Below are 25,821 nucleotides of genomic sequence, written 5' to 3'. Positions count from 1 at the left end.
GGACCAGAGTTCACTTACTTTTGCTACAGCCCAATGGGTTGCTGATATCCAAATGACTTGCATTGAGAATACAGGTATCACACTTTGATCCAGTAACAAATCGTTTACAGAAACACTGGCCCGTGACCGAGTGACAGGTTTCATTTAAGGCTCCTGAGAGATGACAATTGCAAGGCTGACATCTGAAAATAAGACAAATAAACCATTAAAGAAAATAACGCTGATTAGCAATCCATGGAAACAGTTACATCTATTGATAACACTGTGGAATAAAATAGTCTGTTTTAGCTGGTATACTGAAAATGATTCTTGAGCTAAACAAACAAAATAAAACAGAAAGATACCTTTATCAAAATGTTATTCATAATAAAATCTCTACAAAGCCTTCTCTTTGTACATTAATAGCAAGAAAGTGTTATATTGCTTTTTTATATGCAATGATACATCTTTTGACTTATTTTGCATACTAGTTGCTCCATTAAGAACACTGTAAACTGGGGAGGGAGGTGGGAGGAGGGTTCTGGAAGGGGAACACATGTACACCCACGGTGGATTCATGTCAATGTATGGCAAAACAAATACAATATTGTAAAGTTAAAAAATAGATAAATAAACTAATTAAAAAAAAAAAGAACACTGTAAACTTCTCATCCTCACAAAAGTAGTTCTCCCGACAGCTAAAAATTAAGATTCGATACCCATTCTGGAGGAGGAAATGGCAACCCATTCCAGTATTCTCTGGAGAACCCCATGGACAGAGGAGCCTTGCAGGCTACAGCTTATGGGATTGTAAAGAGCTGGTCACGGCTGAGCAACTGAATGTGCACCCATAAAATTATCTCTTTAAGTATCTTTCAAGCTGTAAAATAGAAAACTGGGTGTGATAATTACTGCTCCCCCCTGAAAGTCTTGTAATCTTATAGTCTTTTAAAGAGTCAAAATTATATAGTTTTATAAAGATTAAATTTTGCTAAGAAAACAGTTTGAGGAAGATATGTCCAAATACTGCTGATGCCTTATATATGTTATATATCATTTTTAACTTTTGTATTAAACTTGTTTACCCAAAATGATGAGAGAATAGAGCATTATTCTGATCTATGAAAAGATGCTATCGATACAAACATAATAAAAGAACTTCATTTCAACTTAAATTTCTTGGGCTCAGAGTTGATTGTAAAAATCAGTCTTGGCATTTTACCATGATAGTAACAAACACTTGTTTCTTCAGAGTGAATTTTTCACTCAGTGCATATCAATGTCATAGATTGGGATGGTACCACCATGAAGCCTTAGGGCTTCCCTGGTGGCTCAGATGGTAAAGAATCTGTCTGCAATGTGGGAGACCTGGGTTCGATCCCTGGGTTGGGAAGATCCCCTGGAGACGCACATGGCAACGCACTCCAGTATTCTTTCCTGGAGAATCCTCATGGACAGAGGAGCCTGGCAGGCTACATTCCATGGGGTCGCAAAGAGTCAGACATGACTGAGCAACTAAGCCCAGCACAGCCCAGCACAGCATGAAGCATTAAGCAAAGCATCTCACATAAGAAGACCACGACCTTTAAAGAGGAGCTTTCCATAGGGCACATTGAAAACAACATGAACAGTATGGCTTCACCTATATTTTCTAATAAAAATGCTGGATGGATGGAGTTACTTCATCTCACTGCAACTTTTACCGTGTGATCTCCTGGGTAATCATTCAACACCCTTAAAAAAGCTGATAAAAGCTAAGGCTGCTAAATAAGCTGCAAATTTGTTTTATGGACTAATATCACCTTGGGAATAAATAAAGTACAGTTTGTCTCAAAAACGACTATACCGTAGTTTGCCCTTTTTATGTCATAAGAGTACATTTTTCCCCTCCAAACAACTACAGTGTGTCCTTTATGTGTAGACAGAATTCCATCTCAAACAGATATCTTGCTTAGCCTATTTAAGTATTAGAGCTGACAAAAATTATGCATGGAAATTAAAATGGAATTACAGGAGCAACAAAATATTTAATTTGCTCCTAACTTCATTATATGCTATTACTTAGAATATATTGTTTCTCGGCTGTTAGTATAATATTGGTAAGCATAAACAATAAGAGACAAGCTTCTCTCAATGCACATATATATCACTACACCACTCATGAATAAGTGTCTCTTGAGTATTTCAGCTTTTATTACCATTCACTCATGAGACAATCACATTTATTTTCCATACAGTACATTTAGAGTAATAGTTTCTAGTGTATAATTTCTTTCCTTGATGGAGATCTATTTTCTTCCCGCTAACTGCTACGTGCTTAACTCCAAGTCAGTTCTGTCAATATCCATGGGATATTAAGTTCCAAATCCAAATGGAATAAATAAGCTGCTGCTTAGGAAACAATGTAGTGTTTTGAGTAACTAAATATGACTCTTACTGGTTTCACAGTCTCTTATCCCAACTCTTTTTATATGTAACTTCTCTGACTTATAATTGCTTGACTTTAGTAAGAGAGATTTTTACCTGGATGAAGTTTACAGGAGACTTTTCTGAATATTATAGTTTGTTTCTAGCCTAAAGGACACTGGTGATAATTTTGTAATTGAAGTTTAAGCAAAATGATTGCTTTAAATTTCTCCACCTCTCAAATATAATTTTAAACATTTCCAAGACTCCTTAGTAAATAAGCTACAGGTTTGATGTCATTTTATAAGTTATCCTCCCTCAAGAGCATCTCCTAAATGAAATACATTTCACATTTATTAAAACAAAATTATATGTAATAAAGAAAAAGACATTTTAAGCTTAGAAAGAGAAACACCAAACTAAGATGAATTGTGATATTGATTTTGTCAGGATAAATGGTTTTTGTAATATTAATATAAAGAAACCTTTATTACACTGACTCTCCTGGTACAGCTAGGGCTTCTCCCGCAATCTGTTTAAAATCTTCATTTTTCATCCTTATGGGAAAACCTCACTTGCTAAATGGATTTCATAAAGAGTAATCTGTCAAGATTTATATAGATAAACAATTTGTGATGTTTATTGACCAGTTCATTATGGTAAACAAAATAGCAGGAAAGCACTGCTAATCTCTGCTAGTTTGTGCTATTACAGTTCTGCATGGGCCCTTATGTTACCCCAGTGTTTGCTGAATTCAATGGGAAAGAAATTCATTGGCTTCAGTCTCTTAAATCTCAACCTCATATATTTTCCTTCCTGGGGAGCCTCTTCCACTTGGGCAAACAGTAAGAAAAAGGAGTTATCCTACCTATTACTACTCAGAAACATCAGTATGAATGAAGGGTATGTGTTTCAATACTGGATTTCACTATCAGAAACTTCATCGTATGAGGAAGAGCTACTACAAGAGGGGGTCCAGGGATACGATCCAGGATAAAGATAACTTTACTGATGTTTCTCTTTGGAGAACTCTCTTCTGTCTGGGGCCTCAAAGGTACCAGCAAATTGATTTAAAGATATTGACTGATGTCAATAATATTCACTGAGGGCCAACTATGTTATAGGGCTGGAGCAGGACATAAAGATGAATAAGACAGAGCTGTCCTTGTTTTCAAGGAGCTCACAGTCTAGTGAGAAATAAAAAGTGGAAAGTGTATTAACAAGGATGTATGCAGACTTTTGGGGGACACAGGAAAGGGCAGTTTGGAGGAAAATGATGGGAAAGAAGTAATATGGAGGAATCTTAGAGATGTGTGGGCTAAATATTAAAAGATGGACTAGAATAAGCCAGGCAAACAGAGAGGGGAGAAAATAGAGACAAGGCACAGCAGGAGAGTGTATGAAATTTTAAGTAATTCAAAAATATTTGATTTAAATTCTGAATAGGAAGATGGTGACAGATAACACTGGAAAGTGAAGAAGAGGTAAGATATTGCCAGATTAAGTGCAATGCTGATAGTGGGAAGGGACAGGATAAATTTAAGAAATGTTTAGTACATAAAATCAGTAGGATGGGGTGGACAAATTGAAAAGAGAAGGCAATAAGGGCCTGGAGTTATTCCTAGTTTTCTAATTTGTTGAAATGCTGGATGATGTAGTCATCATTTAATATACACAACAAAGGAGGAAGAGACATTCAATTCCTGAGAGATTTTAGACAAGGATTATTAATGATAATTAAAGAATAGAAGAGAAAAAGGCTTCAAGGTGAATTGGGGAAATTGAACAAAGAGTTTCCTGCATCTTTTCCTAACACAAAGACTAGCAATCAGTAAGTGTTCGATAAATATTATTGAGTAAAAGAATGAATAAAGCACTAGAAAACTTTAGACTTAGGACACCGCAGATAAATCTGAATGTGACATGTAGCTTTAATAACAATTTAACTGTTTTGAACCCTTTCTGATTGGCATAGCTATCCCTCTGCTAGCCTCTCCACAAGGAAGGGGCCACTCTTTTTTAAGGGCTGGCCTTCTACTCTGACTCCCTAAAGCCAGAAGAGTTCTCTGCTGGCTTTTTTTGTGCAGGACCCCATGAGTACCCCCAAGAGGAGTTTGATTTTACCCTGGGTAAGATTTTATTCGATCCCTGCCGTGGATGTGTGGTCTGAGGTTCTTAGTTTTCCTTTCTTCACAGCCTACTAGTAACACCAGATTCTTCTAGAAATGTCAACCAGAATTATAAGGGGGGATTGGGGCTAGGAAATCCTCTGCATGTGACCCAAAAGCTGTACTCACATGACTCATTGGAGACGAAATGAGTAGTATTGCCTCATCAAGAAGCAGGAGGTCAACAGTGTTCTGCCCACCCTCTCTAGTGAAGCCTTCCTACAAATAAAGGGGTTCATAAGAGCTGGACTTAGGCAGTGACTCCCTTGCATCCAGACAACAGTGCCATCTGAGTCCAGGGTGAGGACATTCTTGTCATCCAGAGAATAGCTGGCTATGGTGCCTGGCATTTCCTCCTTTGTCAGTGTTGCATCTTATCACAGGGAATGTAGACCACGTCTGACACACTGGTCACCAACGCCAGACATATCAAAGAAAAAGAAATCCCAGAAGACTCACTGTAATAACAGTATTCACACATTTACATCTAGCAGCTCTAGTCTTCCTTTCCTTAACTTCCTCATTATATTAATATAATAACTTTGAGGTCTGAATGTAGATTGAAATTCTTAAAGTGCTCTTAAGAAGAAGCAAGCACACTACTCCTGTGACCCCAGAGGCAGAAATAAGACCAGGTGAGAAAGTCACAGGAATGAAATTTTTGCTTAATATGAAGAATAAGATTTCTATCCTTCTCAGATTAGAGTTGTTTGAAATAAACAAGAGCTGTGTCATGAGACAATAAACTCTTTTTAGTCCCATGTTTTCAGTAGAAGCTGAATGACGTGTTAGCCTTAAAGGCGACTTGTGTAGAGAAATATATAGGGTATTGTTTAACCAAAGTTACTTTTAAGCTTCTTTCCAAGTCTGTAGAGATGATTCTATGAGACTTGGCGAGATTAAGTAACTTGCTTAGGGTGACTGTGACTCTGGTTGTAGAGTCAGAAATTTTTATCTAAGAGAACTAAACTAAATAATTTAAGCTTTGTGGCCAAATGACCTCTGATGTAACCCAGTTCTGCTTTACTGGTGTGAGAGCAGGCATAGAGAGTATGTGAAGGTTGAATATTACTGTGTTCCAGTAAAATTTTATTTCCATAAACAGGTGACAGGCCGGATCTAGTCCACAGGCCACAGTTTTCTGTCTCTGGTATAGTGGATTGAATTATGACCCCAAACAAAGTCAAAAGTCCTAATGTCTAGAACTTGTGAGTATGCTAGCTTACTTGGCACAAGGAACTTGGCAGATTTGTGATGAAGAGATGACCCTGGATTATCAGAAGATGTCTAACATAATCACAAGAAGGAAGGTAATAATGTGAGCATCAGATAAGGATGTAAGAATGTAAGTGGAGACCAGAGAAGACAGAGTGGTGAAGAATGAAGGCATGAGCTAAGGAGTGTAGGTGGCATCTTCCTTGGAAAAACAAAGCAGCAGATCTTTTCCTGCTGTCCAAAATAAACATAGTCTTGTTGACACCTTGATTTTAGCCCAGTGAAACTAACTTGGAACTTCTGACTTCCATAACTGGAATATAATAAATTCATATTGTTTTACACCACTATGATTGTAGTAAATAATTATCATAACAGTAGTAGGAAATGAGCCTGGGTAAGGGAGATCCCCTGGAGGGAGAAATGGCAAACCATTCCAGTAGTCTTGCCTGGGAAATCCTATGGACAGAGGAGACTGCAAGCCCATAGGGTCACAAAGAGTCAGGCACAACTGAATGACTGAGTACATAGAACATAAAATAGGATATGAATATACCTGGTCTAGTAGAAAAGCTATAATTGGAACCTAAATATCTCATTGCCCGTTACTGAACTTTTCCTATAATCTCACATTGAATGAATGCTACCGATTTATAAAAACTGACACCTCTTAGGGAGCTATACAGAATCTGCATTAAAGGAGAACACATCATTTATTGGTCATGGTAGATTGCAAAAATGATCACAATTCTTCACCTCTCTTTTTATGCAGGTCTTTTGCAACTAACTGTGCAATTCCTTCCATCAAAAAGTAGAATCTAAAAAAAAAAAAAAAGTAGAATCTATTTCTCTTCTCCTAAATAATGTGTTGGCCTGTGACTTGCTTTGGCTAATAGACTAATGCAAAAGTAACTTTGTGGCAGTTCCAAGAAGAGGTATCAAATGTCCCATCACTCTTCTGTTTTTTTTCTGGGAATTCATCCATCAGTTTGTGAGTGAGCCCTGGCTAGATGGCTGGATGCTTACAGGCATGTGATCCTTTTACCCTTCACTCTAGATAACAGCTAGCTGTCCAACAAAGTCACTGAAGACCATGAATCTGTGAGGCATGTTTCCCAACATTCCAGTATGATACCACGAAAGGAAGTAACTGAACAAGAAAGTTATCTGCTTCCCTTTGAAGTCATTGATCTAGTTCTCAAAGAAAAGACCAATTAGGATGCCCTGGAAATACATATATGATAAGATGGCCAGACCAAATCTATGACTTAGTGTTGAAATGGAGAACTTTTGTGACAAAACCAAAGGTAATCCGGTCACAGAAGAACTTTACTTTATGTTTTAGAAGTCTAAGCCTTTTGATTCCCTGGCCACCCTAGATCTCAGTTCTCTCCCATCTGAGAGGAATCACAGTTCATTGTGTTTCTGTTGGTCAGTAAGAGACAAAGTGGTGATACTTCTAGTTTTTTAGGTTTAAAAAAAAAGATGACATACACAGAATACATATAGACAAAAGAGGTTATTAGGGAAGAAATCTGTGGGGGACTGTGAGGTGTGGATGAAAATGGTGATGCCCAGGTGAACTGGAGTCATCTCATGGGCTGTAGGAAAGAGGACCCACAGTCACAGGTCAACTTGATGACAGTGCCAGGGAGTGCACTGTGTCACTTATGGCTCTCAACTACCCATTGAGACAAGCTGAATGTGGCCCTTTCTTGTTTCACTTTTGGTTTAGAAAAATATGATGTACTTTTTCATTTTGCTTTACTGATTTTTCATTGGGCAGGTTTTTTGGCTTCATTGTTTTCAATACTGATTAAATCATGTTTGCTTTATGTGTCAAAGGTAAATGGAGTGATTTTTGCACTTGGAACGGCTTTCTAAAGTACATGCCCCCTTTTTGTGATAGGGAACTTCTGAAGAATGAACTACTTGGATGAAGACAGGCAAATGATTTTCCGGCCTGTTACTGTGTGTTTGGTGCAATGGTTTCATTGTTGCTGTAGTTTAGATTAAGGGCCTATTTTCTTTATTTTTGCCCTTGAGAGTATTAAAAAAAATTGTACAAAATAAGCCAAGATAAAAATATAGCAAACATAGTCATGCACAACAAAGAGCAGACAGAGTAGGGTAAGATAACAGTATATGTGTGGATTTCATGGAGGGGTTAAATAAATACATGGAAAAAGCAGATGAGAAAGTCAATTTATTTTCAAAATCAATGAAGAGATACAGTGATACATGTATCTTCTCCTTAAAAATAAAATACTTATAATCTTTGTAGACTTTTGGAAATTAATGAAAAAAATTTATACTTTTAAGTACCTAACACAGTGCCTGATTCAAAGTACATTCAAATGATTTTAGATGATTATTTTTTAAAAACTTTAACATCAGGTCACAATAGTTATTCCTCTGTTCTATGTGTCTGTATATATTTAGACAATGAATGTTTCCCTCAGGAAACAAAAATTCGCAATACTAGATGGAATCTCATATGTTTTAGACATCTTTGTACATATTTTCAAAATAGTCAATGTTACTGTGTATACACACACCTCCCCCCCAAAAACAACCAGAAGTCAACAAAGAGATTTCAATATCATTCAGAAAAGGAATGGAAAACATAAAAATAATAAAATCCATTTTTTTCTTTTCAATAATGAACAAAAGTATAAACTCAAGCAATTCTCACAGTCATATTTTGAAACGTCTTTCTCCATGACCTTCTGTGCTAGAGGATTTCTTCTTTAACAATCATCAATGTTAAAATGAAACATGACAGTAGAATTCATCAGTGGAATAGAAGGGTCAACTCTAGACAGGGCCATTCTATATGACTGATTTAACAAGGGACAAATCCTGCTGATTTCCTCGGGCCCTGTGTGGTCAAGAGAGGCTTTATTCTTTCTATTTATTTCTGAGAAGCTACATTATCCACAGTGGCTCTTGCTTTTAAGAGTTCTTTCCAGCACAAGTCTATGCTCAATATCAGAGTCAACCCTGCCAAATCTGAGAGCACCCTGAGCCCCATTCACACATGGGTGGTGTGGACTTGAATAGTTTCTTTAAGATTTATATCCCTTTCACTAAGATGATAATGGCATGAGATTTTTTTTAAAATTGGTAGAGGTGATAACAGTAATGCAAATGAGAATTTTCTTGATGTTGGCTACATTAGGAATGGGATGGACAAGGGGCATGCAAATTTAAAATTCAGAGAGACAGCTGGCCATAGACCTAGAGCCCATTGTAGAGATCTGGAGAGATGATAATATATTTGAGAGTCATGTACATGCACACAGTGATTGAAATCATAGATGTTGATATGTAAGTTGAAGGGTCAGATTAAAGAGAACTAGTTAGTGACAGAAATATAAAACAATTCAGAGAAGCAGAATCTTGGGAGCCAGAGGAAGAGATTATTTTATAAAAAAAAAAAAAAGGAGAAGAAATATTATTGGCTCATTGTAAAACCATGAGTCATAAGAAGCAACTATAAATTAATTTTCTTTCATCTTTCACTGATCCTTTAAATATATTGCATGAGGCTAATTCCCTTGTCGCCATTTGAAGATGAAGTGAGTCAACTGTACAGCTTTTCTGGTCTTTCTTAGGTAATAGAAAGTCCTACAGTTATTTTAAGTTGCAAACTACGGGTTCAACAATAGTAACCATACTGGAGGCATCAGACATCGTGATTTCAGAAAATACTACAAAGTTATCATAATCAAAATGGTATGGTCCTGGCATTAAAAGCAGACAAATAGACTAACGGAATAGAACAGACAACCCAAAAACAAACCCACACATATCAGTCAACTGATTTTCAAATAGAGTATCAGGAACACAAAATGAGGAAAGGATGTTCTCCTCAACCAATGGTGCCAGCAAAACTGAATATTCACATGTAGAAGAATGAAATTGAACCCTTAAAATGATCATATATAAAAATCAACTCAAAGTGTGTTAAAAACTTAAAGATAATATCAGAAACTAAAACTACCAGATGAAAACAGGGGAAAAGCGTCTTAACATGGGTCTGGGCAATAATTTTGTGGCTATGACATGAATGCTTGGGCAAAAAAGCAACAAGAGATGAACCAAAAATCTTTCACACAGCAAATGAAATTACCAACAGAGTGAAAAGACAACCTACAGAATATGAGAAAACATTTGTGAACCATCTATCTGATAAGGCATTAATATTAAAAATTTATAAGAAACTCATACAACTCAATAGGGAAAAATATCCTCTAATTTTCAAAACATGAGCAAAGGATATTTATAGATATTTCTCGCAAGAAGACACACAGGTGGCCAACAGATACATTAAAAGCTGCTTAACATCACTAATCATCAGGGAAATGCAAATCAAAACCACGATGAAATATCACTTCACATTTCTTAGAATGGCTATTATCAAAAACACAAAAGCTAGGTTTTGGTGAAGATGTGGAGAAAAGGGAACCCCTTACACTATTGATGGGAATGTAAGTTGGTACAGCCACTATGAAAAACAGTATGAAAGGTCCTTAGAAAACTAAAAATAGCACTATCCTATGATTCTAGTAATCTCAATTCTGGGAGTATATCCAAAGGAAATAAAATCAGGATTTTGAAGAGATATCTACGCCTCCAAGTTCACTTCAGCATTATTCACAATAGCCAAGATAGGGAAACAACCTAAGTGTCCATCAGTGAATGAACGAATAAAGAAGATATTGGATGTGTGTATGTGTACGTGTTTGTGTGTACTTCCTTACTTCACTCAATATAAGTCATCTAATATGTAAAAATATACAATTGAATTTATACAAACTTGTCATAAGTCTTTTTGCTTTGAACACACACTCTGAATCTTTTACTCTATGGCCACCATGACAATTACAAAACCCACAATTATAAAATCCACCCAACAGTTTTCAAATGTTGGCTCTATCTCATAGACTCCAACCTGCAACTATCTCTTTTCTTTTAATGATTTCTGTCTGCTTTCCTAATTTTAACCTCGACACCTTCTAATAATGTAGTTGTTGTGATGATGATGACGTATTTTATACCTATTTTTCTGGTTCTTTCTATTTCTCATTAATTTAGTTTAACATTTCAAGCCAGCTTTTAACCCAGGGAGTCCAATTCTAGTGTCAGTCAGTTCTACTGAAAAACGGCAGGTGATAGAGCACTATCTGTAAGTGATTCTTGGTCCTGGGTAAGATTGGGATGGGGAGTGGGATGGGTAGATAAATGAGCAGGAAGTAGAATGGAGTAAAGTCAAACTGAATTTTAAAACATTGAAGGGCATAGGAAGTGGTGTAATGAAGGGAATCAGATTTCACTTAAAGAAAGTTATGTGAAAAAGCTAAGAAAATTATACCTCTCTTGGTCATTAAGTAGGGGTTTGGTGACAACACTAGGAGGAATAACAGGGAGATCAGACGGAAAATAGGTAAGAAACTGGCACAAAATGTCACAGATAGGCATGAGTAGTCCAAGGACGACAGCTGACAGGGAAGATATTTTTCTCTTGGTAATAAAGTGCTGTCAGAAAGACTATGGAAAAGATGGGAATTCTAAAGACAGAGGTGGCCAGAGGTGAAATTAACTGACCCCAGAATTCCAACTGGGGTATCTGTGAGATGATCATTCAACAAAAATTATGTAGAGGGGTAATAAGTGTAATCACTGGCCCTGATTTTACTATCAAGATCATAGTTATATTTTTTATTTAACATTTACTGTACCATGCATTTTATACACTCATTCAGAGAGATTTAGTATTGGTAGTGAAGAGTAGTAATGCTCTCAGACTAACCAAGATGATATTCCAATGGTAACAGAAGTCGACCAGCATGTACTGAAACACAAGATATGTAATAAGAACTTAAAAGTTTTTTAATAAATATCTTATGGAATATGTTAACTTTTTAAAATTAAATTGAATTTTAGTAGAAAGACAAATGAAATAGTCTGAGTTCTTTTTTGATAATTTACCCCATCACCCTGTCCACAGTCTAATTGAGGTGTTAATGAGGAGTGTAACAGTCAAAAGGCAGGTAGCAAGGAGACAATAAGGTGAAAAAAATAATCTCCAACCCTTGAATAATTAGCATTCATATTTTTAAACACACACATATTGAGAAACAGATTTGACTGGTATATGCAGACACAACATTAGTTTCTTGGGGATAGGAATGTCAGAGAATACATGGATATAGTCCCAATAGTGGACAAATTTATAATCTGACCAGACTCAAAAACACAGACATGGAACTGGCATTCTAGCACACCTTCAAAAATACAGCAATGAAAACATTTGCATGAAAGCAAATGCTCACAGATATACAGGAAGTAAGAAGTAGAACATAAAAGACAGTGTAACTTTGAAAAGTGGCTAATTTACTTTCACAAGTTACTTTACACACTGGGAAAAAAAATCTTATCACTGAATTCAAAGATGTTTCTCATCTGCTAGTCTTTAAATCTAAATTAGAAAGGCAAAAGGAACATAAAAGAATGCTGTAATAAATTCAGGGTCCACATAGAACAAAGTATACACACACACATGCTACTATCCTAGTTTGTGTGTGTGTGTATGTATGTGCATGTGTATTTTGTGCTATTGATATTTCTTTACCTTCCTTCACATCCAAATTTTGAGTTCTTTGCAGAAAAAGTATTTTATCTTATTAAATATCCCCAGGCCCTATCACTGGGCACATTTATCAATGTATAACAACCTATACACTCAATCTCTAGGAAATCTGGAAAGTTGCTCAGTTCTGTCTGACTCTTTGTGATCTCATGGACTGTATGTAGCCCACCAGGCTCCTCTATCGATGGAATTTTCCAGGCAAGAATACTGGAGTGGGAAACCATTCCCTTTGTCAGGGGATCTTCCCAAACCAGGAATGAAGAATATATTAGCAAACTAAGGAGGATAGAAAATATTACTTCTTACAAAATATACGGCCAAAAAATTTCTGTTAGTAATTGCAAATACAATTTAGTAAAAATATCTGATTATTAATTCTTATAAACACTTACCTTCCAGTTAGAGAATCAAATCCAAAGTAAAGATCATTACAATAGTCACAACTTTGCCCAGCAACGGAAGCATCTTGACAAACACACTGACCAGTCAAGCTATTACAGATGTGATTAACTGCACCAGTGGTGTGGCATGAACATGGCAGGCAGCCAGTGGCATTGCCTGGAGAAATATAAAAGCCTGGAAATAAAGAAATGAAAAGTTTTTATTATACTTTCTATCCAGTTTTTTCTTAAAAAAATAATGTTTTGATTACACTGAAAAACCGAACACTCTACCACAACGCTATCTAATTTCCTGTACAAATGTGGTTATAGCTGTTCTTTACCAGTATGTCAATTATGACCAAAGAAAGGTTGAGTAAATAATTGACGTTGTACTTGGGTGTATTCCTGGCACCTACAATTCAGTGCCTGTGAAACCTACTTCAAAATCTTTCCACTAAAGACCAGTCCCTCCTCTGATCATCTTCATTTCAGCAAATAGCACCACCATCTATATTATTCAGTTGCTTTAGCTGGAACCCTGAGACATCTTTGGTAGGATAGCCAGATCAAACACAGGATACTCAGCTAAATTTGAATTTCTAATAAACAACAATGATTTTAATATAAATATGTCCCATGTGGTATTTCCTTATATTCAAAAATACTATCTGAAATTCAAATTTATCTGAGGATCCTGAATTTTAGGGCTTCCCTGATAGCTCAGTTGGTAAAGAATCTGCCTGCAATGCAGGAGACCCTGGTTTGAATCATGGGTCGAGAAGATCCTCTGGAGAAGGGAAAGGCTACCCAGTCTAGTATTATGGCCTGGAGAATTCCATGGACTCTATAGTCCATGGGGTTGCAAAGAGTTGGACATGACTGAATGACTTTCACATTTCTGCTTTTTGCTAAAACTGGCAACCCTTGAGTCTTTCACTTCTCTCTGCCCCTACACCTAGCTAATAGTTAACTAAGTCCTAGGAATACTGTCTTCTAAGAATTGTAAGACTTCTACCACCCCATTCCCACCTCCCTAGTTAAAGTCACTACCTACTTTTTCATTGTTAATGCTATGTACCAGAAAAAGACTTTGATGCTGGGAAAGACTGAAGGCAAAAGGAGAAGTGGGTGGCAATGGATGAGATAGTTAGATAGCATCACTGACTCAATGAACATGAATCTGAGCACACTTCAGGAGATGGTGAAGGACAGGGGAGCCTGGCATCCTCCAGTCCATGGGGTTGCAAAGAATCAGATATAGCTTAGCGACTGAACACCACCCGAGGCTATGCTAAAACTTTATAGTCAATTATCGAATTTAGTTCTCAGAGCAATGCTCATAATTCGTCATTATGTCCATTATATAAATTAGAAAACTGAAAGTTAGAAAGATTAACAAACTTTCCTAAACTGACAGAGTTGACAAATAGCAGATTCAAACTCAGACACATCAACTACAGAGACTCTCACCTACTAGCACCCCTCCTCTCCTCCTCCTGTTCTTCATAGTGAAGCTGGAAATATCTTTTTCAGAGTGCAGATTGAAGATCTCCTTCTTCTGTTTAAAATTATGTGATAATTTCCTATTCCCTTTAGGAAAATGAAGAAATCCCTAGCACAGCATCCAGCTGTGCAGTCTGGTTCCATCTATCTCCCTAGTTTCATTTCCCTGCCCATCCTACCTGCCCCAGTCATGCTTTTGGTGCCTGAAAGCCTTTGCATGGGCAATTCTGTCTGCTGAAATGACTTGGACCCATCTTTTCTGCTTAGCTCACGCTATGCATAACAGGTCTCGTGAATTCTTCCAGTAACCTGCTCTAGGTTAGTTTAGATGTGCCTATGTATTTCACAGTGTCCTATTTCCCACAGAGTGCTGATGAAAAGTATAATTAAATTCATTTCCACAAAATTTTAACCTCTGTGAAGGCAGAAACCTCATATAACTAATTCATCATTATCTCCCCAGCATCCAGTACAGTGCTAGTCACAAAGTAGGCTACTCAAATATTGGAATTCACAAAACTGCACCAAATGATTAGGCAGGCATTGTTCCCCACAAATACTATATTAAAAAAAACAACACAGAATTTAGATTAATTATAAAAATCCATATTTTTCATATAGAAAAAGAGAAAAATATGATTCAAAAATATTTTCAAATTACTTAAAACTTCTTGGACATAGAAGGAAGAAATTGACAGCTATAAAATTAGGAATACATTGGACATTTGGATGATGGAGCAGGCATATGCAGAGAAGGCAATGCACCCCACTCCAGTACTCGTGCCTGGAAAATCCCATGGATGGAGGAGCCTGGTAGGCTGCAGTCCATGGAGTCGCTATGAGTCAGAAACGACTGGGCGAGTTCACTCTCACTTTTCACTTTCATGCGTTGGAGGAGGAAATGGCAACCCACTCCAGTGTTCTTGCCTGGAGAATCCCAGAGATGGGGGAACCTGGTGGGCTGCCATCTATGGGATCGCACAGAGTCGGACACGACTGAAGCAATTTAGCAGCAGCAGCAGCAGCAGCAGACATATGAGGGAGAAATGGTTCTGGGTGTTGCCTGATGTATGTGTTTGTGCATGTACCTGTATATATACATATATATGCACATACAAAAAAATATGCACACAATTGTGTGCATAATAAAATATTTTATTGAAACAATAAAGTTCTGGCAAATGAAAACAAATTGCACAGTTGTCACAATCACTAACTTAGGTATATAAAAATATTAGTGATATTGAGAGAAAAAGACCATGAGCACAAAGAGAATCACTCTGTGTTATCTATCATTTAGGGAAAAAACAGAAAGTAATTGGAACACTGTAAAATTCATTTGAAGCTCTAGTTGAAAACAAGCCATTCTTTCATATGCATTAACAATTGATTTTTTCTTCTCCTAGACCCTGCATATTCTCTCTTTAAAAGCTTTAGGAAGAGTAAAATAGGGAAGGAAGAAGCTCGAAATCTGTGCCATTCAATTGGAAAGAACCAAGTCTATTATTTTTAATAGCAATTTACACAAGATTATGCTTCTTTGCATCTAATTTTGCATCTGACAGAAAATTGCTTTATATATGTTTCCAGAAATAGACTATAGTCATAGCAATTACTCTATAGTCTCCTACCTGATTCATTGTGTAATCAAAATCACAAATATAGAAGGCTTCTATTTTGGACTCAAGACCATTGTGGGTGGGTTATATGTATTTTGTTTTCTGAGGTGGCTCAGTGGGTAAAGAATCCACCTGCAATGCAGGAGATATGGGTTTGATCTCTAGGTCAGGTAGATTCCCCTGGAGGAGGGCATGCCAACCGACTTCAGTATTCTTGCCTGGAGAATTTCATGGACAGAGAGGAACTCGGCAGGCTACAGTCTATAGGGTTGCACACAGCTGGACACAACTGAAGTGACTGAGTATGCACAAAAGTACTTAAGTCCTTAAGATTCGTGATGATGGCCTCATGCAGGTCCTAATTGCTCTCCAACTCAGATAAATGATCCATTAAAACAGATAGTGAGGAATAGAGTCAATTTAGACTTATTGCAATACATTCAAGCCACAGAGAATTCTAGAAAAATTAGGAATGATTTTTACAAGAAATGATTTGTTAGATGAATCTGTAAAGAGCAGCAGGGTAGATTTTGGTGCAGAAGATTGGGTTGCCCAAGGTTTAGAGAATAAGGGACACAGAAAAAGCAGAGGTATAAGCAGAGAAGGACAAGACAGATATTAAAGAGCCCAGGGAGACTGCAAACTGGACAGTAGGGCTTCAAGGAAAAGTCTGTATTGGAATTTGTCTTGGGGTTAATTCCCCTCCTCCTCTCAGCAGCATGATTATAAAGATTAATCCCACCAGTATTTTAGTTATCCTATTCTTAAACGGTTCTAATTAGGATGACTCAGGTAGCTTCCTGCTCAATGCTTACTTCTTGCCTTACCTAAATGTGCCTAATTCTGGACCATTACTGCTACTTTTATGACTCCTAACTATAGAAAACATTCTCCCTTCCCTCCTACTTAAACTTCAACTCTGGAGTGAGCTTCAAGATAACTGACCTGAATTTATTTTTTTTAACTCATTACATTCCTGATCTCCCTCCATTAGCTCTTCCTCATGTTCCCCATCTGCATGCCTGCATCCTTTTAACTGATCTTTTAGAAACTTCTTTCCACAGGTGATTTTGTACCACATTCTAAAACATAGTCATTAGGATGAAAGTATTAACCTTCCATTACTCAGGGCTAAGAGTTCACACATAAAGAGCACACAGGAGCCCACTAAACTTTCTTCGTTTCCTCAGTTTTCTTTTGCCAACTCCTGGTCCCAGATAAGTCTCAGGTGGGAAACAATGTGTTATACAGCTAAGGCAGAAAGTCGTTTGTATCATAAAAGAGTATTGCTTATCCAGGCTTACAGCATCCTTAGAGTTCAAAGTTATTAGCCAGGCAGTTAGTATGCTATCCTGTAGTGGCTACTTGCTCAGCACAGTACCTGTCCTGGGCATAAAAGAAGAGCCCATTTCCTAGCAATGTCCCTCCTGAGGACCATGAACAACTAGGCTTTGCTGAAGTCTGGAAATGGGAGAGAGAAAACAAGTTTAACCTCTAGGCCTTATGCAGAAAAGGAGGGCAGAACTGAGGCTAAGCACTAATTATGAGCCATTTAGAAGATACAATTCTCACCTTAAACCAGAGAATGGACACTATATTAAGAGAAGAGTCTAGGGAAGAATGTGTGACTCATCTACCCCAGGCAACAAGACTATGGGAGAAACGATTTTTCGAATCAATTGCTTCAAAAGGAAGTGGAGAAGATGATGTTAATTTTCAAATTTAAACAATAACAATTTTTCTGCATTTAGGGGTTTTGTTTGAAAATAACACTAAAATTATCACAAATAGAAGGGGAAAAGGTGGAAGCAGTGACAGATTTTATTTTCTAAGGCTCCAGAATCACAGGATGGGGACTGAAGCCATGAAATTAAAAGATGCTTGCTCCTTGGAAGGAAAGCTATGACAAACCTAGACAGAGTATTGAAAAGCAGAGATGCCACTTTGCCAAAAAGGTCTGCATAGGCTACAGTTTTTCCATAGTCATGTATGGATGTAAAAGTTGGACCATAAAGAAGGCTGAGCGCTCTACAGCGCTGATGCTTTTGAACTGTGGTGTTTGAGAAGACTCTTGAGAGTCCCGTGGATTCCAAGGAGATCAAACCAATAAATCCTAAAGGAAATCAACCCTGAATATTCATTGGAAGGACTGAGGCTGAAGCTCCAATACTTTTCCCACCTGATGCAAAGAATTAACTCATTGTAAAAGACCTGGATCCTGGCAACATCCCACTACTCAACACATCCGTCCTACTAGCCTCAGGATTGAAGGCAAAAGAAGAAGCAGATTGCAGAGGATGAGATGGTTAGACAGCATCACTGACTCAATGGACATGAATTTGAGCAAACTCCAAGAGATAGTGAAGGACAGGGGAACTTGCCTTGCTGCAGTCCATGGGGTCACAAGGAGTCAGACATGACTTAGCGACTGAACAACAAAATGCTAAAATTATTGTCCACAGATTTGACCAAATGTTAACAAATACATACATAAATATTATTATTAATCTCAAGCTATTATTTCTCTTTAAGCATTTGAAAAACTCATTTTCCATTAGATATATATTAAATTGAAGCTGAAGCTCCAATATTTTGGCCACCTGATATGAAGAACTGACTCATTGGAAAAGACCTGGAAGCTGGGGAAGATTGAAGGCAGGAGGAGAACGGAACGACAGAGGACAAGATGGTTGGATGGCATGGACATGAGTTTGATCAAGCTCCGGGAATTGGTGATGTACAGGGAAGCTGGCATGCTGCAGTCCATGGGATCACAAAGAGTTGGATACAACTGAGTAACTGAACTGACTGATATATGTAAATTCCCTGCTCCTATTGCTTCTTCCTGGACTGTTACCCCTACTTGAATACTTTGCCAAGTTTTATTTTATTTTATTTATTTTAAAAATTCAGCTCAGGAAACACAACTAAGATCTTTAGGTCTCCCATCCTTCAAGAGTTAATCAGTCCCTTCATTTTACTACTTCTGTATCTTTTGCACTTATCACTTATCACACACTTATCACAAATGTGTTATATTTACATGAATCAGTTTCCCCTACTAAACTGTAATATTTTAATATGTTTATGGTTGTATATCTTATAGCAGCAGAGATCCTGGTGTACAGTAATTTATTCAATAGATGTTAATTGAAAACCAGATGTGTGAAGGAAATGGACATATGGCTGAAAGGATGAAAGGGAGGATATGTTACTTTCTACAATATCATATGATCTCTTTAATAATGAAAAGAAGATGGTAAACATAAATCTGTAAGTCATGAGAGTGACTGATTGGAAGAGGTCGGATATCAGGGAAAATAGCAGCAAATGTGTATGAATAAGCATGATAAATTGATCAATTAAAACTGTAATCCTTACCAAGGAATGGAACAGAGTTTCAGAAAGAAAATATCACCCCCAAAATGTCTCCAGTTACTAGAACAAAGAGTATAATATTAATAATATGTTCCAATAAGGGAAATTATTCTATTGGACTTTGTTTTATAAAAAAAAAACCTGATTTTCATACTTACGTGAGTATCCATGAGGAAGTTTCACATGTTTATTCTCTAAGAATTAAATCCAGTAACATAAAAGAATATAAAGGCAGCTCTGATTAAGTTTTAGAGATTACAGAGCACAGATATATATGCATATTCATAATCCACAGCACAGCAAAATTTTGTTTTCTTTGTTCTCACTTTTCTCAGTCACAATATTTATCAGATGTATGTTCCAAAGTACCCTGTACCATGGCAACCATCCCAAACATTTCCTCAACTTAGTCCATGGAGTAATCCCATTTCTAGACTCTTCAGTCAGCTCTTCATTATCTGATCACCTCCCACAACTCCATTAATTTTAAGTTTGTGACTGTTAACTCGGATTCAGCAAAAGAAATGAAATACCCTACCAGAAGCAGTAGCAGGAATCATGGACTGACATGAGTTTGAGGGTGGGAGGGGTTACAAACACTTGTAAGAGTATGTATTTCAACCCACCCTCAAATATTTGTTAAGTGAATGTTTATGACAAATAATGAGCTATTTGGAAAAGAGCTTTACTCTTTCAGAGTGCAGAATGTGAGGTCAGATGGACTTGGAATTGTAAATGACTTTTCCACTTAGTGAGATCTTATTTCCCCTAACAAAAAATACTGGTTCTTCCATCATAGAAATAGTGTGTATATTAAATGGAATTTTTTAGATAACACTCAATTCCAGGGTCTGACAAACATATACACTCAGTAAATATTATTCATTTCATCATTACAATTTTCACTACACAGTTTTCAATGAAAGTGAGGTTTTCCTAAAATTTAAATAATGACCTATCAAAATCCTTTTTTCTCCGCAGATGTGGGTAGGATTGTGGTCCATATTTCCTCTGACAATATTCTTTCCTGGTGGTTTATTAAGGAAAAGGCTCTTATTCTGGGTCTTTCTGTGAAAAACATGTTAATCAGGAGAACCCATCTCACCAAACCCAGAGACATGTGTCATAATCAGATTTCAACTTTGAGGCACTGATTTTTAATGGAGTATCAGCCATCTAATTCCAATTGGTGAGGTTTTGCACACAATTCTGGTTTATGAGCTCATTTCTTAACAAATATGATATGCTTCTTAATGAAACAAGATACTTTGCTTTACTTTCTAATGGTCTGCTTGAGTTATAAAAGCAAACCCAAAGTAAATACCAGAGGGAAGCATGAGGAATTGTCCTATTAACACAAAACTTGTCATGTGAAGCTGTTTTCATTATAAATTAGCCTTTATGTTATTCCAAAGCTGCAGAGTCCTCAATAAACCCTCTCTGCCTCTAGTTCTCAAGGACAAGGGTGGGTCACTGGCTGGGAATGCCTTGACACCGTTCCCTGCTTTTCTCGGCCTGGCCTCTGATTAAGTGCCTGCTGCTGAATGTTATGAGGTCATCCAGTGCTGAAAAAATGAACCAGGAAAACATATTCAGCACTCTATTTATGAGAGTGGGTGTGTGTACATTCATATATGTACACACACTCCAAATAATTTTAAATTAAAGCATTTTTAAAATACTTAATGGAGGTTAAGCAGCATTTTTAACCTCTGTTCGAGTTATTGAACGGCATATTAAAACCAATGTGGCTCTAATGTACCTTCTAATGTGCACTGCTGCTTTAACAAATTGCCTATAAATTTTCATTGAATTAAGCCTATTCCTTGTACATTCCTAGTAAGGTTAGGTTAATAATACATGAGTTTCCATTATATGCACCTTCCTTAATAATGTTTTTTAAGAAAGTAGGACAAGAGTCTATGTGTACTGGTCTAGGATGGTCACTAACATTTACAATCACAGGTGGAAAAGGCGGGCTGGATTCTTGGGCTACTGGTTCACCCCTCTACTCCACACTGCTCCCCCCACACCCCGAGGCTCACGCACACATATCAGCGCAGTTGTCTTCCCCATAGAATATGATCTAGATTTCTCAGATATCTTTAAAGAAGCAGAGAGAAAGTTTCTGATCACAGCAGTGCATCTTAATGTGCCCACTGCAGGGCTGACAATGTGAGGCATCTGTTTATAATGAAGATACTTCAGGCTCCAGGTTTCTATTTTCAATGTAAGTTTCATGGGAAGAGATGATAAAACCCAGAAAACAAAATTCAGAGTAGTTTCTGAAGCCAGAAGAATATAAAACAGAAAAAAAAAAAAAGCAGTCCATAAACACACTTTGATTTTTCCATAGGCTACACATAAGTGTACAAATTATCTTACATTGTCCAAAAAATGCATTAACTCCTTAAGCCACCATTTTCTTTCTTCCCTTGCAAGGTAGAATGCCATATTCTCCCTATGTGTAGCTAAAGAAGCACTCCCTGGTTTGCAATAATCTCATGCTAATAAGAGCAGAGCATTGAGGTAGTTTTTCAATGCAGTTAACTCACTAGTTCAGGAACTATATATGGATCCCCCACTATGGAGGAGTGTTCCAAGCCTGGGTGTAGAATACTGAACAATCTGCGGAAAGCAGTGAGGTTTGTAGGCTGGAGAGGAATAAGCCATCTTCTGGAAATGCGTTCACGGGCATCACAAATCATGGGGGCCGTTAGAGTCCATCAACTCTGCTGTTGCCTTACAATCATGGAAAGTCAGTGCATGGTAAGGTGATACGATCTGACTGAAGCTTGAACAGCATCACTTTGGCTGTATATTGGGGAGTGACTGGAGAAGGATAAAGAGGAGAAACAGGGACTTCAGGAAGCTACTAGGATAGTCCAAGAGGAAAATGACCATGGCGTGGACCCAGATGGATAATTGAGTGTGGTAAGAAGTGATAGAGTACTGGCTATATCCAAAGGTAAAACCAATAAGACTGATTTTGATAGAAGAGACAAGAGTTGTGGGAAAACCACCAAGGATGGCTGCAAAGATATGATCTGAAAAGATTACAACCCAGAAAATACTGTGGTAACATTTTCAGTTAAGCATGGTTGATTGAACCATTTTCCTTCTAAAGTCCAAAAAATTAAATAAAAGGAAATAAAAAAGAACAGAAGAGGAAACAGCAGTCAAGGACAGATATCTACAAGTAAAAGCCAAGCACCTGAGGTAGACAGGCCAATAATAAGCTAATTGATGCAAGTTTGCATAACTCTGGGGGGAAAAAAGTGAAATTGAAGGCTTCAGAGAGTTCTGAAAGCAGGTGTGACTTTCCCCAAACAGAAGGTTCTCCCTCTAATGTTTCGAGAGAAGACAGTTTTCTCTTTAGAAGTTAAACCGGAGAGGGTTTGTACTCAACAGGTACAGGGATGAAGTGCTACACTGAACATGAGGATGATATGAACTGGTGTCTGTAATGGTTAATTTTATGGTCCACTTGGAGAGATTTGATGTCCAGTTGCTCAGTTAACCACTGGTCTAGATGTTTCCATGAAGGTGTTTTATAGATTTTCCCAGAACATAAGAACATTAATCTACAGAAAAAAGGCCCCAATGAACTCCCAGAAAAATTATTTAACAAAAAGCATATCATGAAATTTTCTGAAATTAAGGATATAGAAATAGTAAAACTTCTGGAATGTTAAAAAAAAAAAAGAAAAAAGGAAAACAAGAAAGAAGCAAGAATCAGGTTGGTACTGCTAGAAGATAATGGTGAAATAAATTTGTTGAGTGAAAATGATTCTATATACTGGTAAATTTTCAAATAGCTCTGAGTATAGAATAAAGATAATTTCAGATGTTCAAAATTCTTTAAAAAAATAAACAAACCACTTTCCTCCCTGAACTCTTACTCAGACGCTACTGAAGCATTTATTCTACCAAATGCACAAATAAACCAAGAAAAAAAAGAAAACATAGGCTTCAGGACACCAGGTATCCAATATAGAAGACATGTGAAGGAAATCTTCAGTAAGCTGCAAAACTACTAGGATAGAGCTGTGCAACAGCACTACAGGTAGATAGGCTGAAATCAAAACAATAGGTCAGGAGTTCAGATCCTCCCATGGAATGATATATTCAGTGGGGGAAAAATACACAAACACATATACACACATGTACATCTTTTATCGGTTCGGTTTCTCTGGAGAACCCTATATAACAGAGATGCTCTTGTTAAAACTCCTGATTATTTCTCATTTCAATTAAACAAACCACTTACTGAGTGCATGCAATATACAATATATTAGTATTATGGCTTCCCTGGTGGTTCAGATGGTAAAGAATCCGCTTGCAATGCAGAAGACCTGGGTTTGATCCCTGGGTTGGGAAGATCCCCTGGTGGAGGGCATGGCAACCCACTTCAATATTCTTGCCTGGTGGACTACAGTCCATGGGGTCACAAAGAGTCTAACACGACTGAGTGACTAAGCACACACAGCACAATATTATGGCTATGGAAGTTGAATAATATAACCTTTACTCTCAAGATGTTGAACTCAAACACGGGAAATAAGACAACTGTACAAGTAAATAAAATACAAGGTTACTTTAACTATGATAATGATTTTCATTAATAGTGTATCCTCCTTAAAAGAGAGGGCAGTTTGCCATATACCTTTGCAGAAGAGTTTTGTGACATCTCTACTTAGGCAAATAGTTACTAAGAAACTATTCTCCTAAAAAAAACAACACTATACCAGATAAATCTCCAAAAGAAAGTGGTCATGAGACCATGAGGATTGAGCATGATTTTCCAATACTGCAATTTAATTTTTATCAACATTTACATACAGTTTTTAAAGTCAAATAGAATTTAAAGATTCACAATGTAAAGTGGCAGCCTGCTTCTCCATCCTTCTCCCAGAAATTTCCCTGCCTACGGTAATCCCCTTCAACTCCTATAGCTGTTTGTTCTGACTTTCCTTTCTCTGTTTCTGAGTAACATACATATACTGTTACATCTCAACTTCTAACATTTATACTACTGTCTTTCCACTTTAGAAAATGAATATTTAGCTCTTTATACCTCCTCCTCTAATAATCCCATTAGTTGCTTAAATCAGTATTCACAGATTATTTTATTATGACTGTATAAATCTATTTCACAGTTATACCCTATAATATGATTGATTATATTTCTTTTCTTGAAAAATCTGCCTCTGCTTAATTTTCTAGGAATCTCTTAGACATGTCTAGGCACTAAAACTCTCCAATAGAACTTTATCCAAGGAATCTATCAGTTTCTTTTTTTCCACTGAATGTATTTGTCCACAGGAGGATCTGAAGCCCTGACCCTCCTTTTGTGATGAGTCCATTGATCTCTAGGTCTATTGCATAGCTATATTCTGGGTCAGAATGAAACACTAAACAAACTTTAACAATGGACAACAACTCAAAAGCGTATTACATTTGGTCTATTAACTTTTGCTGGCTTACTTACAAAGAAGGATATATAAATCATGGCTATTTGTGCAGAAATGGATTACATTATTTCCAGAACTGAAGTATTAACAAATAGTAAAAAAAAAAAAAAAAAAAAAAATCTTAGAATATGAAAACATGATTGCACATTTGAAAGGATAAATTTGAAGCTGAAAGTCATAATATGCTGTAGCTGTCAGGTAGGTTATCTGTTCAACTCTCAATTATCTTTCTGTTTCCTGGGATACTTACCACCTTGCTCCTACCTAAAGGAGTGATTCCTAGAAGCCATGCTTATTTTAGGTGATCCAGACACTGGTCACAGTGAACTGCCACAGACATGGCCACCCTAACAAAACTGAGTCAATTAGAATCTCCCTCATGAAATTGTAACCAAAAAGCAGCTAATGTCTCTCTGTATAGCTGGAATTAGAACTGTAGGCAAACCTGGGGGACAGCAGTGACCATACGATCACACAGAGAGGGTAAGAGAAGCAAAAGGTGCCCATCTGCAGAAAGAGACAGAGGGTGGGAATAAATGACTGAATGAATGAATCTGTATCAATGGGAGCTTTCTAGTTTCTAAGTCCTGACTGCATTTGCTCCATATCAGGTTGTTTTTTTTTTTTCCCATATCAGGTTTTATGGAACATTCAGTGATAATAAAGCCTCCACTTATGTTGAAGCTAGTTTGAATATTTTTCTGATATTTTATCTTAAAGGAAATTAACTATTCATCAATTCTTTTCTGTCTCTTTGGATTTACTTGTCACACTGACCAATGTCAAGCAAGAGGTTTTGTCCAATTCTCCTGAGCTAAATTCCTTGTTATGCAAACTAAGACTTTAGTCTTATCCTCTCTGGCAGGCAAATCATCCTTTTGAATTTGTATCACCCTCATTTTCACAGGTTCAGATAACTCAGAGTTAATTTTGCTAGACAGGACAAAGATTAGTACAGCTGTTAAACAACTGATAAATATTTATATTTATCATAACGTCATGATGATGTACTATAAAGAAAGTATGTTGCTTTAATTAAAT

At 37.0% G+C, this 25,821-nt stretch overlaps 1 protein-coding gene across 1 annotated transcript in view; it reads right to left on the bottom strand.

Moving 5' to 3' along the window:
* The window catches only part of USH2A (usherin), a 901,466-nt gene that overhangs the window by 683,068 nt on the left and 192,577 nt on the right, over positions 1–25,821 (bottom strand). The window contains exons 13-14 of the mRNA XM_081491700.1: positions 12,816–12,999; positions 19–182 (exon numbers count right to left, since the gene is read on the bottom strand). Coding sequence (XP_081347826.1) covers positions 19–182; positions 12,816–12,999 — 348 coding nt within the window. The remainder of the gene's footprint in view (positions 1–18; positions 183–12,815; positions 13,000–25,821) is intronic.

The sequence above is a fragment of the Giraffa tippelskirchi genome, chromosome 5 (genome assembly GCF_054371585.1).
Source record: "Giraffa tippelskirchi isolate mGirTip1 chromosome 5, T2T-mGirTip1v1.2.pri, whole genome shotgun sequence".
Taxonomy (NCBI): domain Eukaryota; kingdom Metazoa; phylum Chordata; class Mammalia; order Artiodactyla; family Giraffidae; genus Giraffa; species Giraffa tippelskirchi.
The sequence above is the reverse complement of the archived record's forward strand: the minus strand, read 5'-3'. Positions and strand labels throughout refer to the sequence as shown.